Source organism: Styela clava, chromosome 9 (genome assembly GCF_964204865.1).
Source record: "Styela clava chromosome 9, kaStyClav1.hap1.2, whole genome shotgun sequence".
Classification (NCBI taxonomy): Eukaryota; Metazoa; Chordata; class Ascidiacea; order Stolidobranchia; family Styelidae; genus Styela; species Styela clava.
The window spans coordinates 18,297,810-18,313,879 of record NC_135258.1 but is presented as its reverse complement, the minus strand read 5'-3'; the positions used below and the strand labels follow the sequence as shown (position 1 = coordinate 18,313,879).

General features: G+C 35.4%; 1 protein-coding gene across 2 annotated transcripts; it reads right to left on the bottom strand.

Moving 5' to 3' along the window:
- Positions 1-11,675: 11,675 nt before the first annotated feature.
- On the bottom strand, positions 11,676-15,990 carry LOC120339104 (glycoprotein-N-acetylgalactosamine 3-beta-galactosyltransferase 1-like). Of its 2 annotated transcripts, XM_078116002.1 has the most exons (7): positions 15,841-15,990; positions 15,130-15,284; positions 14,554-14,711; positions 14,215-14,372; positions 13,521-13,646; positions 12,624-12,846; positions 11,676-11,892 (listed from the first exon to the last, which is right to left on the bottom strand). In XM_078116002.1, the coding sequence occupies exons 1-7, from the start codon at positions 15,948-15,950 to the stop codon at positions 11,764-11,766; spliced, it is 1,059 nt and encodes a 352-aa protein (XP_077972128.1). In that variant the 5' UTR covers positions 15,951-15,990; the 3' UTR covers positions 11,676-11,763. The 2 variants fall into 2 exon arrangements, with proteins under 2 accessions (XP_077972128.1, XP_077972129.1); XM_078116003.1 differs by lacking the exon at positions 12,624-12,846.
- Positions 15,991-16,070: the final 80 nt, after the last annotated feature.

Below are 16,070 nucleotides of genomic sequence, written 5' to 3'. Positions count from 1 at the left end.
TAATTTGTATGACGCAGTCATGTGACGTCATAATGACGCACTGTGACTTAGGCAGAAATGTGTCTATGACTAGGGGACATACGCAATTTTGCAACTTGACTATATGTACCAGTCCTGAAAACCAAACAATCCAAAAATGAATCTAATTCTTAGTATATACGAAGTCTAATCCCCAAAATAGCTAATCTGTTTCAATTGCATTATTTTTTATGTTTAAAATATATATTTCATCAATACAACACGCTCTGCACATCCACCGAAATAAGACTAAAGTTAAATATGAAGAATAAAACAGCGATGTACCCTTTTATAAAAGCCAACCAAGGTGAATTGGACTCAGACAGTGAATATCACAAGTGCACGCCTTCCTATACTGTAGTATAAATTGAAATTTATAAGCGCTAAGCTAGAATCTGAGATGCAAAAACTCGAAAATCCTTCGCCGAGGTTATTTTGCCTTTGTGACGTCCTGCGTTAACAGGGATAATTCATTATGACGAAACAATTGAACAAATTTGCATATTATACAAAATCTCTATTTTTATGGGTTTCGGAATTCTTAAAATAAAATCTGAGTTAACAGACAGGTGCGCAGCATTACATAAATACCTGTTTTATGAAAAACTCAAAACCGCCAAAAATGACTTACGCAATTCGGTTATTAGCGTGACGATATATTAATCCTCTACCAACATGAGCAGTTCTAGTTTAGTTGGCTATGTTTTAATATCATTTGATGTTGCATGAGTGCATTTGTGGAAGCATGTCGCAGTCGAACTATTAAAACTTTGATTTTCTTCTCGGAAAATTGCACCATATGTAAACTTGATTGTGATTAGTGAATGTTACAAATTGACGGAGAAGATTAAGTCTTTGCTTTTTATTTAATTATGCATATATATCCAGTACAAATTATATTATTTGGTAACATTTTACACTATGATAAAACATAAAAGGTGTTAGCTGATTAACACTGAACTTTTTCTTCTTTGTGTGATGAAAACAATTGCTGCAATAAAATTCTACTACAAAATATTTAAATTGCGTTGATACAAGTAATCCTTATACATTGCAAGGTTCAGTCAGAGAAACTTATAAAACCTTGAAATATCGCAATAAAATTGATGATGACGTATCAATTGGTCTGAATACGGCAACATATTTCATACCACGTGGTGTCAGTTCAGTGAGAGCGCCAGAAGCCCGGCGAAGTATCGTCACATGGGTGCAAACACATAGAGAGGACATGGAAGGAAAATCGGAGAAATCTAAACCCAAGAAACCGGTTGCATTCGAAATCATGGAAGTAATATCTCCAATAATAGAGGTCTTACCAGAAAGCAATAGCCAAGGAAATGGGGAGAAGATAACTCGCCATCTCACCTTAACATGGATTAGGCTTGCACGTAGTTTACGGATTTACGGAATTACGGAATTATTTCGAGTTACGGAAGCGAAGTTACGAATTACGTAAAGTCGTAATTATTGGTCGAGCGCTTTCGCGATTGAAACGAGCTCTCTTCAGAGCAGTCAATTCCGTCGATTGTAAAAAATTAAAGTTTAAGTAAAAGAAGTTAGAGTTCCGGTATTCGCAGCCGTTTTTCTCTCTCTTGTTAGGCAGATGGGGAAGGCATAACGCGTCATTTACTAACCTATCATCAACTTATCTAGGATGGCCAATGTACATATTAACCGTAGATAAGGAATAGAATTGTGTTGAGACCGATGGACGTCAACACACCTGGTTTCAACTTCTTCGGGTGAAATGACTAAAGAATGTAAGAGATCAACTTATAAAACATGGTCTATTTGTAAATGCCGTGATAATTAATGTCGCGCTTATCAAACAGCAATATAAAGACGGAAGAGAAATTGCGTAATAAACCAACGCAACTTAGTCTTTTCGGCATCGGTAAAGCGATTGAGACGGCAGAGAAACAACAATACGACGGGATTTCACGTGTTTATTCTGCGCGAGATCCATTTTCTATTACAAAATCTTGATGTTCTGTTACCGATTTTATCGTTATATATCTGTCCTTGGCATTGCTCAATATGTTTTTCACAATGCCTCGCAATATGTCGGCCAAATATGATTACCTGTCTTTACCAAATGCGGCAAACTTATTTTGATTTATCGTCGACTCGAATACCACCGGCACTCGACCAAACTTGTGTCAATCTTGGCAAATAGGATTGTCGACTTGAGTTAGAAAAATAAATTAATATTTTCATGAGTGCAAAATAAATGTCACAAAATGCATTGTTTTGCGATATAACTTTGTATTTTCGGAGTAGGCATGTCATATAAGTACGGTATTTTAAATAATGCGCAAATAATTAATATTTGATCTAAATTTATCGCAAATAATGTTATAACTTTTAGGCCGCGAAATGATTTAATGTAAAATGAAGCATGGAATTCGGAATATCGTCAATAAGTCGGCATCAATAATTATTATAAAATGCTAACTAAGTAGTAAAGTCGGATATTGTAAAAAACGGTGAAATAACAAGTCTTCGTCGCCAGGCAAGCGAAAGTATAATCAAACGAGAGAATACGCTTGTAGTTGATTAATAAATTAGCAACCCGGAATTTTTATTTAATACGAAAGTCGTATTAATACGTTCATACGATTTTAAAAAAGTGAACTATCGTTTCATAAATATATTACCAGTGTTGGTAATGATAAAATTGATCGCATAAAATTTGGTGATATAGTGGATAAAAAAATCAAAGCTAATACAAAAGATAAAAATCAGAATAAAATTATTTTGAATTCACTCCTTGATATTTGTCTTTAACATCTGTCGCCGGCGTGTAGTACTGTGGCCCGGACTCACTAAGGCTCCGTCTCGGCGGCCCCCAGGTAAATTGAGTTTGAGACCCCCGAGTCTTAGAGTCATATATAAAAATGTTTATTAATCACATTGTCGTTTAATCACAATATGTATCGCTGTGTGACGCAATAAAAGACTCTAATACGGCAAGATATTCTTCATCTGTTGGAATGATCCGGCCAGCCAGAAGAATAAAAGCATATTGACCCCTGTCAAGAGGTTCGAAACTATAAGAATAAACAATTTGCGCAACATCGTAAGTCCAATTCGTTGTTGATCCCGAAAATGTATATAAGAAAAACAAAATGAACAATCCGAAATCTGTTAATTTTTCGATAAATACCCATTGATCCATGAAAATTTGACTAACCAACGTTTGATCTCTCGGTTTCCTTTTGGCAAAAAATCACAACAGTGAAATTTACCCTTAATCAGGTAGACTGTCTATTGCAGCGTGCTGTAATTAAACTACGAAAAAAAGAGCACTTAAACCTGTGTTTATTGGCCCATGCATACAGATTTATATACTTACAAAGAGGTGGATATTCTAGCCCCGAGGTATATTGTTGTCTGAGTACAGTCAATATTGCATCGCGCATCAACATTCCAGTTTTATTGTAAGAAAGCAAATTATTAGTTGGAAACTAGGAAAGTTTTTGAAAAATATTTCTCAGAGCTTGAACTGCTTGTGTTCAAGATGTCTGCACTTCTTAATAATATATGAAAGCTCATTTTTCCCCTCTCAACTCAACTTAATCGACTAGGCTTTGAACTAAGTTCAATCAAATGTACCATTGCGATGTGAAAATTTGATCACGTCGAAAGCAGGTTTTTGTTTTATATTAATAAAACCTCAGCTGAAACGCATTGCATAATTTAAAAAATATTTTGCTGCCATTAGCACAACATACTAAAATTTCATTGTCCTCAGTAATAACTGAGGCGTAATTGTTTGGATATAGGATCAATTGGAGATAAGATTGAGTAGAAATGTAAGTACCGATTCTTCTTTTACCCAAGCCAGTGATAAATCTTGCAAGATGTCGGATTTTGGATTCGGAAAATGCGCTGCTTCCATGATAAGTTCTTTCGCAAACAAACCCTAGCAAAACAGACCCTAGAAAATATACACAAAGTCGCGTAACAACAAATCCCTTTTAAAAGTACAACATTAAACTCGTTTTTATTGTAATGAACTTTTAAACTATTAACAAAACAAATTTAGCGGCGTCTCAAACCATACGAGACCAATGCACGTCCCAATTTCTATTTGAATCCACTCCAATGCAGTTAGGAATACTGCTTGCTCCAGAGCTTCTTGTATGTCATAGCGGAAACTACAAAATAACATATTTGAGCACAGCTAGGACAGTTCACAATGCTTCTGAAAGGTACTATGGTTTGGTTTGAAATAAGCATATCACCCCTTTCTCTGTTTCGGCATATTCGTATACATTGACCATCGGCACAAAATACCAATCAGCGTCATCCATTATGTGACGACTGTACTTCGGATTTTTCGGCATCGGAATTACAACGAAATATACATATCTCAACCATAGATTTCACAACAATTGTAAAACGAACCCATTTTGCGATTGAGTTAAGTTTGGCAACATCATGGTAGCCTTTCGAAATATAGAGACTACGTGGCGGATCTATCATATTTGGCGTTGTAAACTAGTTTGAATGTTCAAATCATTAGGATGATAGTCACGTGCAAGAGGATTGATGAATGTTTTGGCAGTTCACAAAACCACTTTTCGGTTACGGGTCCATCTAACCTTAATTCCACCCATCTAATAAGAAAAAAATGGATATTTCCATACCCATCATGTAGGGTCGATGCGGGAGAGATGAGCCATTTTTTATATATTTAGTTATATCTCCTCAATCGTTCGTAGCAATTTGAAGACGCTCATATCGTCCGAAGGTCATTACTTCTGCTATATTACAGTTATGTCTCTTTTTATCCAACTGACCCTGTTTCTGAGTTATACCAGTTTTAAAAAGGGATGTCAGATGTCACAAGTCTCCTGCATGTTGAGGAGAGTTGTGCATACCATTGATGAGAGTTGAGCCGCTACATGCAGTTTAAGTTGCTACATGCAGTTTAAGTTGCAATCGGGAGAGTATCTTTCACAATTGTGAGATGCAAATACTTCTGTATCGGAACCGTGAGGCAACTGGGCAAATTTAACTTAGCTAATCTTAAATAGGAGTCAATGCATCTATAATCTTATTTATTTTTGTCAGTCAATACAGAATGGAAACAAATTATACCACCGAAGCCTTCTTGTTACACCTTGGTAGCACCTAGAAATCGAAAAGAAACGTTTATTCATAAGTTGAAATAGCGTGTGACAGAGTATGTAAAAATCAAAGATTCCATTCATCGAGGTCACACGAGAACGTGAACTGGGTGCGACGTGAAGTTCCAATAATGCTAGGGATTGGTAACTATCTTGCAATGTCTTTCTTCGACCAAAGTGCTTCATCTTCGACATCCAGAATAAAAGTAGTTCGGTCATTTACGCTTAAAACCCGGCGGAGAAACACTCCTTCGAACTCTTCTCCTTCGAAAGCATCAACTCTTGCGACGCAGCGAACAATTCGAGATTTTCCACTAATTTTGACTATGACAAAATCGCCCTCGATAATATTTTGATCTTCCTCCTCTGAGTCATCAGTATCGTCGCACATGCATTCTCGTTAGATTCACTTTCGCTCGAAGAAGTGCTACGGATGGTGCTACCCTCACTCTAACTGTTTTCTTGTTTGCAAAGAGCATTTTTTTAGCCCGGCCGAAGTTCTTTGCTCTATTTTTTTCTATCATAGCCACTGATTTCGCTGCTATTGCATCTCTAACTGGCGTGTCTGTCAAAATTTTCGTGCTACCTTTTTTCCTATTGGAAGCTTTCACCTTCCTTGGCCCTGCTTTCGGTAAAGGTAGTATATCACTTGGAAACACATAAGGAGTCTCCCCGTTGGTAGTCTGCACTGCTCTAGTCAAACAAGTATTGCTCTCAACGCCAGTTGCTGATTGAATTGTGTTATCTTTTTGGTTCGTAGGAGTATCGGGAATTCTCTGTAAACCTGACACACTTTCAACATTGTCTACTGCCAAGCAAACTGGATTTTCGCGATCTGTAACTGAAGATGGCGCATAGTCTTCATCTGAGAATACGTCGCTGTTGAAAGGCATAATACCAGTGCTGTGGAAGCCAGCTAGGATATTACACGGTACAAATGCGCAGATGTGAGCTTCGTTCACCAAATGAGCTATATCGTATATAGACACAGTCTTACCCGGATTGGACCTCATCCAATTATCCATCGCGCGCGCGTAGGCTCTTTTGTATGGTCCATAAACAGTCTTGTCTAAAGGCTGGAGTTTGTGGGACGTGTGTGGAGGGATGGTCAACACCACAACTCCGTTCGCTTTTGCCTTGTCAACAGCTGTCAGTGAAACGTGGGCCTCGTGATTGTCTAAGATGAGCAATACCTTTCTGTCGGGTATACAACGTGTATGCTTAATGAAGTGGTCGAGATAGTTGACAAACGTTTCCTCGTTAATCCAACCTGATCTGGTGGCCGAACCGTCAGATCCCAGTGGCGCACCTCGTATGAAGTAATTACGATAATTGACACGGGGAAATATCATGTAGGGCGGAATAAATCCACCAGCAGCGTTAATCGCATTGACTACGGTTACCAGCTCACCTCTTTCACCTGATGTGACAGAACCAATCTGCTTAATCCCTTTTTCCGTAACAATGCTCTCAGGCTTTTGCACCGTATGGCACCCTGTTTCGTCGATGTTATATACGTCTTGTGCCTCGAATTTGTGTTGGTCCATTACTTTGGCAAGGTTTTTGTAGAACTGTCCCACTGTATGGCGATTAAACGCCGTTGCTCTGGCTAATGAAGTAGCTCCTGGACTGCGAATTGAAAGGTTATTGCGTGCTTTCAATCCAAGCCAAAACCCTTGACCAGCTTTTTTGTTGATTTTCCAATTTTGTGGCACATCAACATCGTTTCTTTCCGCAAACTCATACGCCAAACATCGGCATTTATCTTTGGATAGGCCATGGTAGTTTGCTGCAAATGTGTTGATGTGACTAGCTAGTTCAGCTTCCATTTCAGGACTGAATATCATATTCTTGAGCTTGCAATTCTTGTATCCGCATTGTACCAAGCGGGTCATGTTTTTGTTTATCCATGTATCGCTTAAGCGTCATTCGGTCCACATCAAATGTTCTCGCTGCCGATCTAATACTGCATCCCTCTTTTACCGCTTCTGCCGCCCTTTCGACTAATGCCAGATCACTTCCACGGGTTGATTTTCTTTTGTATGTTTGCGGCATCGTCTGATAAATAAAAAATGTGATGAAAAATATATCCAATGCAGGAGCGTTGAGCCACGGAGCAACCCTCCTGGTGACCGCTGGATCAACCCTCCCATGATCGGCCATCTTCCCATTTGAGCTCCGCTACTGCCGAATGACTACTCGACGTGCGCTGCAATAGACTCCATTAGAGCATAATTTCTCAAAGTGCTCCGTACGGAGCCCCAGGGCTCCGTGAGAGAAACCCAGGGGCTCCGCGAGCTATTCGATTACTTTTCAAAATACTGAATTGGCTAATTTTACTATTAGGATTACTGAAATGAAAGCCTACTATTCTGAAATAACATAAAATAGGCGAAAAACTGCCAACTATACATAAATTGCAGTCGTATTTTTGCGATCTTGGGATTTGTCAAGCATGATTTTGTTCTTTCGCACTCACGAGCAAGATGTCGCCGTTTAAAAAACAAGAGGCCGGGGCAAAATACGAAAGATTGAAATTTATTTCATTGCATGCGGCTCCGTCGGTAGTTTCAGAATGGAAAAATAGGTACATCGCGCGCACAATTGACTGTGTTTCGGTTTCGCAGTTACTACGACGAATAACCAAAGAAAACCCAACATAACACCAAATTTTTGATTCACAATGTCTATGAACGTGTTTTTAATCTGACGTGAGTCTGCTGGGACAAAACTTATAGTGTTATCTCCCATTTTAAGTTTTAGTTTTAATATTTCAGTATGCAGCTTTTCAATCAAGAAATTTGAGTTGCGGATTTACCTTTATTATTTATTATTTTTAGCATTTCGTCTCCGGTGACTATAATATGGTAACATGTTTTTCACATTGAACTCATAATTCCCCACGAGAACAAAAAAGCAATACTCGTCGTCATTGTGGAACAATACATCATACATGTATATGTCGAGGAAAATTTTTGATTTAGGGAGAATAAACACCGCCATGCTGACGAAAACAAGGCGATCGTAACAAAATGCAATCGAGTACGTTATTAGCGGCCTTTTAAGTCTTTCAAAAATATCTAAAGGTAAAAGATCCGACCCCTAATTTATTAATATGTTTGTCAAGTATCAAGTTTACAGCTTTAGTATATATAATTCATCTTTTACATTTAGATTCATTTATGACTTGTATTAACCCTATTAAAAGAGGTTAAGCATTTAAAATAAGTACAGTACTTTTGACTTACTCAGGAATATTATTCGGAAAGTAACAATTTTAACATTTATTTCGGGGCTCCGTGAATAATAGTCAACTTTTTCAAGGGCTCCGCAACACAAAAAGTTTGAGAACCCCTGCATTAGAGCATCACAACATAGACTACACAATGACTTAATGTGACTAAACCACGACCTGTAATATTATTAATAGTAAACATATTAGGCCTACCTGAGACCATGAAATTCACTTTTTGCTGCGATTCCGGCTTTTTCATTAATCCTTCCACTTCTCGAGATATATATATTATATATACGAAAAATCTTACCCTTCCTATTGAATGTCGACTCGGTAGATAAACTAGTTTCAGTATTTTACTATCCATCATAAATTTTGAAAAGTATTGGAATCCTGATGCTTAGCGATATATCTAAGTACCGGTAGCATTCGTGGCATTATGGATTAATGAATAATTACGTTTTCCATAATTTTGTTCTAGATAGTACTTCGTTGTACCGAAGATTTATAGGTTATCAACGGTATTTTAACCACTTCTTTGAGGAACTTTTTCGTTGTCAATACGAAACTGTATATCAGTTACTATAATTTGAATATTCAATCCTTTCGATTCGATGATTTTTTTCAAATATTGGCCTCGATCCGGGGCAACTCGAAAATCAACAGGCTGATATATACCAACTAGATCCGACCAGAAGTAAAACTGAACACGTTTGTAAAAAAACAGTCCAACACATCATGTCACTTGTTGGAATGTTGCATAGCTGTTTGTGAATATATTATAATAGTTCAATATTATCAATTTCAATTGATCATTTTCACCATTTTAGTTTACAAAAATGATAACAAATGAACATGTGAAATTATAGTGCAAGATATTTGAAACTTCCGATATAGTATTTTGGATTATTGCTACAATATTTTTGCAGTCGGTCGGTGCATACGGTTTCTTCAACTATACCAACATATGGAAAGATGAAAGAAGGGCGCTACCGTAGTATGTGAACCAAGATGGCGGACACCTGAACATAGTATGTGTACTAGATTGGGCCATAATTTTATTCAATTTTCATTATTTTAGTTTCTATTACGGGTTCAGGAACTAGCCAAGTGACTCCAGTAGTATTTGTACCTGAAATTATGGCCTAACCCTAACGTGGTACACATCTACGTTCCGGTGTCCGCCATCTTGGATCACATACTACGGGGGTATCAGAAAGAAGTAGTCTAATCAGCCAGGCATAATTAAGTACCTTGTAGATATCCCTAATGTTTTTGTGTGAGTTCAAATCATATTCTGAATATGGGATAATTTCACCATAGTTAGTGGCTAAAATGTCCGACCTTAGGAAATTATTAAACTAAAACTTGATCAATTTATTTGTATAGTATCATCATTGGTTTTAAAAAAAATTGATTCTCTAGCATTGATAACTTTGTATACGGTCAGGTATGTTGCATGTTCAACAAGAAAAAAAACTAACTAAATGAAATATATTCGATTCTAAATAATGTTTGCTTTTTTACAAATCTCAGACTTTTGTCACTGTGTAAAAATAGGATGAAATATTTTAATGTAGGTATTATACTTACCCACGATAATTTATTTATTTCGTATTTGAACCAAGAAGCAATTTCGATAATCACAAATAGATGTTGAATCTGATTCTTCATCGTTCAGAGCCTAGCGGTAATTTTCAAGCATTCACAGAATTGTTGCAAAGCAATCGACAAAGCAACGTTACTATGTTACGGAATTTAGCAGCGACTATTATTCAAAACATGATTTAGAGCAGGGGTGTCAAAATTTTTAAATTTTTTTTTGTTTTCAATTTGACCTAATTATGGATACACCTCAAGCTAGCAAAATAACCCTTGAAAAAAAACACTACAGGGATTAAATGAAACGCCATGTACATGAAGAAGGTGCATTTCTCGAAATTCTAAAGCACATTGTCTTGTCACATTTCCATCGGTACAATGAAAGAATACAATATAAGTGGACATTATCAGAATAAGCTCAGCAGTCAATATGACAAACCTAAAGATCAACTTCGAACAGATAATTGTTGTGTGTTTTTATATTATTAAAATTATACAACTACCCAGTTACTAAACACCAATATCAATATTAACTGAATCGGTGCTATGCCACGTAATGGTAGGAAATGTGGCAAAAAATGTCTGGTCCAATAAGTCATTTGTTTGTTTACTAATCTGTACATGAAAAGATAAACGTAATATTTTTGCATTACTGAAATTAATCAAACATTCTCAACGATCCAGATTAACCGATGATCATGTGACCTCGTTAATTAGTTGGTACTGTAAAATTATTTTAGCCAGATATTAGTAAGCTGGTGGCACAAAAGAGATGCCAAATGTCAGGACATATGTAATAAAAAAACATTGAGTTTATTCTGTAGTATTTTTTTTTAAATTTTAGGTCTATATATTTAGATTAAGTCATGCCATGTTCTTTTCTGAACGTTAATCACAATATTGAACCGAAAAAACAAGTCAATTAATTAAGTTGAAAAGTTTTCGGTATGACTTCACAATGGATTGCCCTGAATTGTTTCAATACTTGTTATCATACTTTTTGCTTGATCATCGACACAACCTTGTCACTAGAGTAATCATAGGAAAAATAGATTTTAATAAAGCATTGTATAAAAGCATTTTTATTATTCATATTTCTTGGAATTAAAAATCCATAAACAATAAAAATGGTACAAAATTATACGAAACTACTATTATTGTTTGTCTTTCTACTTGGTATAAGCGTGGAATGCGCGAAGCTTATGCATACAGTATTCATGACATGCTCGACAAACAGTAAAAGTAAGGAAGCACTATTGACTGAACTAAATATATAGCAGCTGTAGCTGCTGTTTATTGTTATACAAATGCATCGTTAATATCACAATCCTTTTTCTCATTTACAATAGCCTACACGTGGCTTTCATTTATTTTACACTTGGAAGGGACAAAATTTTAAAACATTAATATTATATGCTATTAATTAGAGTTACGCAACACTAGCAACCAATGGTTCTGCTATACTTTGCATTGGTAGATCCATCCATGTGTGTACAATATAAAGATGATAGAGTAAATATTTGATGACACAGCCTCCAAGATGTTGTAAGTAATCATCTTTGTCATTAAAAAGCGATTGTGTGATAAGTTTGTCAAAACAGTAGAATGGAATTTCATGGCTGCGTTTCAAAATATAAAGTCGCCATCAGCAATTACTGCGTTAACGATATATGACTTTATTTTGGCAACAGTTTCTCTACTAACGTACGTCATTTATTCTAGCTTCGTGGTAACAATTCGAGCCTTCCTCTCCCGAAAAGTGTTTGCATCTTGTCATGTTTTAGGATGAGTATGAGCTACTCCGTAGACTTTTGCGTGATAAATCATGTATTCATACACGTACATCTCGTCTGGAGTAACTTTGTGAAAAGAAATAGGGTAGATCGAACTGCATTCTATCCCCTGAAATATTAAATTAAATTTTACTAACATTGCCTAATACAAGCGATAGACTTGAAGTACAATGTGAACGATATCATGCTATGCTATATCTTGTGAATCCACAACGTCAACATTTGGTCAAATGATACTTAATCGATTTCATCAATTCAACATTAGAAATAATAGGAAATCGGTATTTACTGTATAGTGATCTTTTGCAATTTATTTTGCACAAATTAAAGAACTCTCTTTGTGAAATTAGCTTGCAGCTTGCACTGATTTCACCTTACATCAACTAACGCAATACAGATACAGTGAGTTGCAATCGTGATCACTGGCATATCGAGATTCATGTATGAGTTTAACCCTGTAGCAGAGGTGTTGATATCATTGTCCGATGACATTATCTGGTCTGCCATGAGTATTTATTATATTGTAAACCTCTACTCAATAATGATTCATAACTTCGCGTTAGCGGGAATAATAATATGTTTTATAATTTAATGACACTTTATTTACTGTAATTTTTATTTACTGAGACCTAATCGATTTCATCAATTCAACATTGTCGAACCCATTTGCACCCAGTTTTTACAATAAAATCTCGACTTCATTTTCAGCGGCCTCAATGGTCAGTTTTAAGAATCTTTAGATATATCTTTTTTGATTATAACTTCTTGGAATTCCGGCGACAATTTTCTCGATTTTTCATGAGCCTGTCCGGATCATACGAAACAAAGGATATTATTTACCCGACAACTAGGATAATAATCATAGTTGATCATAAAATTTCCTTGAGGTATCGGTTCCGGTTTAAGATGGAATTTCATATTAACAGGGTGGAAGGTATCTTTTTGTTTTTGGTCTCTCGAGTCGCCTGCTTCCACACCAACTATTTCCAAACACTTTCCTATTTCGACATCTTCAATTGCACCCCCTTTAGGACATTTTTTCGTATCCAATCCATGAACATATCTATGTTGAATGAGAAAGAGAGGCCCCAATGCGTTAACATTTTTTGTGAATATCCATCATATGGATATGGATATACACATCAATATAGATATATGTTGAAATATCCGATTAGCACGCAAAGTTTCATGAGTTTAGAGTACTATTTCATACTTTTATGACCGATCATTTTCCTTATTTTTATAACCGATGTTCTTTACTATGCTTTCGGAAAACAGCTAGACACGAAACGACCACTATAATAATATCATAGTTTAATATAGGCATATAACGCGTTTCAGTGTAGAAATCAAACTTCACATAGCGTAAATCAAATTTAAGTCAGTTATAAGCAGAACTGATATCGTTGTATCACATTAACAATCAAGCGGATATAAACCGTGGTAACGATTATGGAAACAAAGCTGCAAGCTGGCAAAAGGTTTTTACATTTCATTCAAACTGTGCGACAGCGAACCTACAATACTTAAATTTTATTTGAAATTATTATTTTCTTATTACCGTGCAAATGTTCGCTTGACAACAACTTTTTGAAAATAAAAATTGATTTACCACAACTGGCATTTACTTGAAGATTGTATTGAGCAGTTTTGAATCAATTTTTGAACTTGGTGAATATGAAATAAGCAAATAAATATTGACTGTCGTCGTGCGTACATCTTTACTCAAATATTTACCTTTCCAAAGCTTCTTTACTCAAAACATATCCTGCTCCACCACTCATGTATCCTTGTTTAACAAAGAGCTTGAATCTTCGACCAAAATGTAACGGTCTTTGTGGGTCATAATCTTTTAGTAAAAATCTGTTGAAAAGATACAAAAAACAGTAAAATCCAATGAAATTTCATAGATCCATTAGTTAGATTCTATTTATGACTTTAGAACAACTTGGAAATAAATGATTTGTAATAAATTTCTAGATTCCCATTTTTTCGATTCGCATCAAATATTGGCCAAAACGGCTGTGATACAATTTCCTGATATAACTCATTTTGCCCTTCTTATTTAACATAAAATTAAATGATTAACATGACTGAAACACACAGGATTTCTCCGACTTTTATATTTTTCCAAAGACATTATTTAATTGACTAATTATTTCATTCCAACCACCCATGGTTATCCAATTTTATCAAAAAAATGGTATCAAAGTATTAAAGATTTAGCGCACGTATATATATATATTTATAGTTTAGCATGACAAGATAAATTGAACTTCAGTTAAATACTTAGGGATGTTATAATGTGCTTATGTCTTGCCCGTATAGATTGAGCTTTGAAAAATGTTACAATTATTTTTAAATATTTTTTTTATCTTCAGAACACATCCTGCAAATCGCATTTAAAGCCTTAATTAAGTCTTTTTTCTACCTTAAATTTTCAGCAACTAGATAAGTGTCATCATCAGCTTTCAAAAACCAATCGGCTTGGTCTTTGTAGTGTTTCCAAATGTATTTATACGCTTCCTTTGTCTTCTCATACAACTGGGACCGGCCTTCTCTAACAGGGAGTCCAACTGCAGGAAAGGTCTAGATCAAAATAAAAACCAATATCTATAGCAATATCAAAAACTCATATTAGTACTGTTTATAATAAAGATAGATCTTGCGGATTATACCTTGTTTATATACATAAATTGTAAATTCCAAGCACCTAATATGAACTGAAAATACTTTAAGCTTGCTTACCATTAACACAAAATTAAAGCACCTTATTTTCCACGGAGCTCATGAACAAACGCACGTTACATCTTTTTGACCACGTATCTCTTACGTGAATTGCCTTACTGAGTAAAGTTGCAGGTGACGTCATGATCCAACACAAAACGCGAACTCTTCGGTAAAGTTGTTTCGCCGTTCTATTGTCATCTATTTAAAGAGGGTTTAATTATCACTCCCTATATATATATATAGTAGATCACATATAGTTCAAAGTGTTTAGGTGAATTGATTGATAGTGTAATTGTGAGACTGATAAGTGGCCCTTTTCCAAACATTACTTTATCAAAAGCAGCATAAAACACTTTAGAATTGACGAAATTGTGACCTGATTAACTTTAACATATAGTCTTAGCCAAATGGATTAGCTGAAATGTTTCGATGTTCCGTATATTTATATGTAGCATATATTTCCATCGAATTGAATCGGCATCAGGATCGTTTTTTTTTTCAAACTTGCGAAACATATATTGAACTAAATTATAATAACTATTACTACTTAAGATCGTCGAAAATTGAAGTTTTCCTAATACAAAATCTCAACAATTGTGATAATATTTAGTCAAACCTTCAGCGCTATAATGATGATAATCAGAATGGTTTGCCAACAGATGCCTCGAGGTATTACGATTTGTGGAATAGTGAATGTTAGATTTGCCATCATATTTACTAGGTTTATCGTATTTCTTGTCAGTCTTTTCAACTGAAACAGGTAAGTTCCTCCTGAAATGTGCATTACATTTAATTAAAAGAAATAGCGTTACGTAACCAAATATGATGAACCAAACGCTGGAGATTCTCCCGAAAGAGAAAAAATTCATGTTCAGGTGTTGTAAACAATCACTTCAACACGAGTTGTTATCTTGGCGTATGAACTTGATTATCTCTTAATAAGTGATATATTTCTATATTCATTCAATTCACTAAATTCAGTAGCCACCCGCACAAATATTGAGCATCTTTCGTTTGTTCTTGTTGAAATAAGAAATTGAAATTCTAAAGGCTCATGGCACGTGTGCATTTTTACATCTATCTAACAAATATTCACAGTTTGAGCTTCGAGGAAACCAGCCAGCCTACACTGAGTGAAGATTCGTGAAGGGTGGAGTCCAACTTAAAATGTCAAAAAATATGCTATTATAGATACTCCATATTATATTTCTCTTAACCGTGGTACATCACATGAACCCAAAATTGTTTTGAAAATCCAGATTTACACATATATATCATAAAATTCAACGACTCACAATGGAACATCTGATACAGGAAAAGTACTTACCAAAAACCAGTACTCGACGAGTTTTGATAGTACAAAAACATCAGTATAAATCCTGTTCCAAATACAATCCCACTCATAAAAGATAAAGACATGTGTCTGAAATTCGACATTTTTGTGTAACTATAGCTGAAATATATATATTTTTTTTATAAAAAGTACATAAATACAGACAGCATTTTCTCTCGGTACAGGGTCTTAGGAAACTGATTACAAGCTGAAAATTTAAGGTG

Coding starts and splice junctions, on each gene's coding strand:
- LOC120339104 (XM_078116002.1), bottom strand. CDS start 15,950: ATGTCGAATTTCAGACACATGTCTTTATCTTTTATGAGTGGGATTGTA. Junction 14,373..14,553: donor TGAGCTCCGTGGAAAATAAG/GTGCTTTAATTT, acceptor ATTTTGATCTAG/ACCTTTCCTGCAGTTGGACT. Junction 13,647..14,214: donor CTAGTTGCTGAAAATTTAAG/GTAGAAAAAAGA, acceptor TCTTTTCAACAG/ATTTTTACTAAAAGATTATG.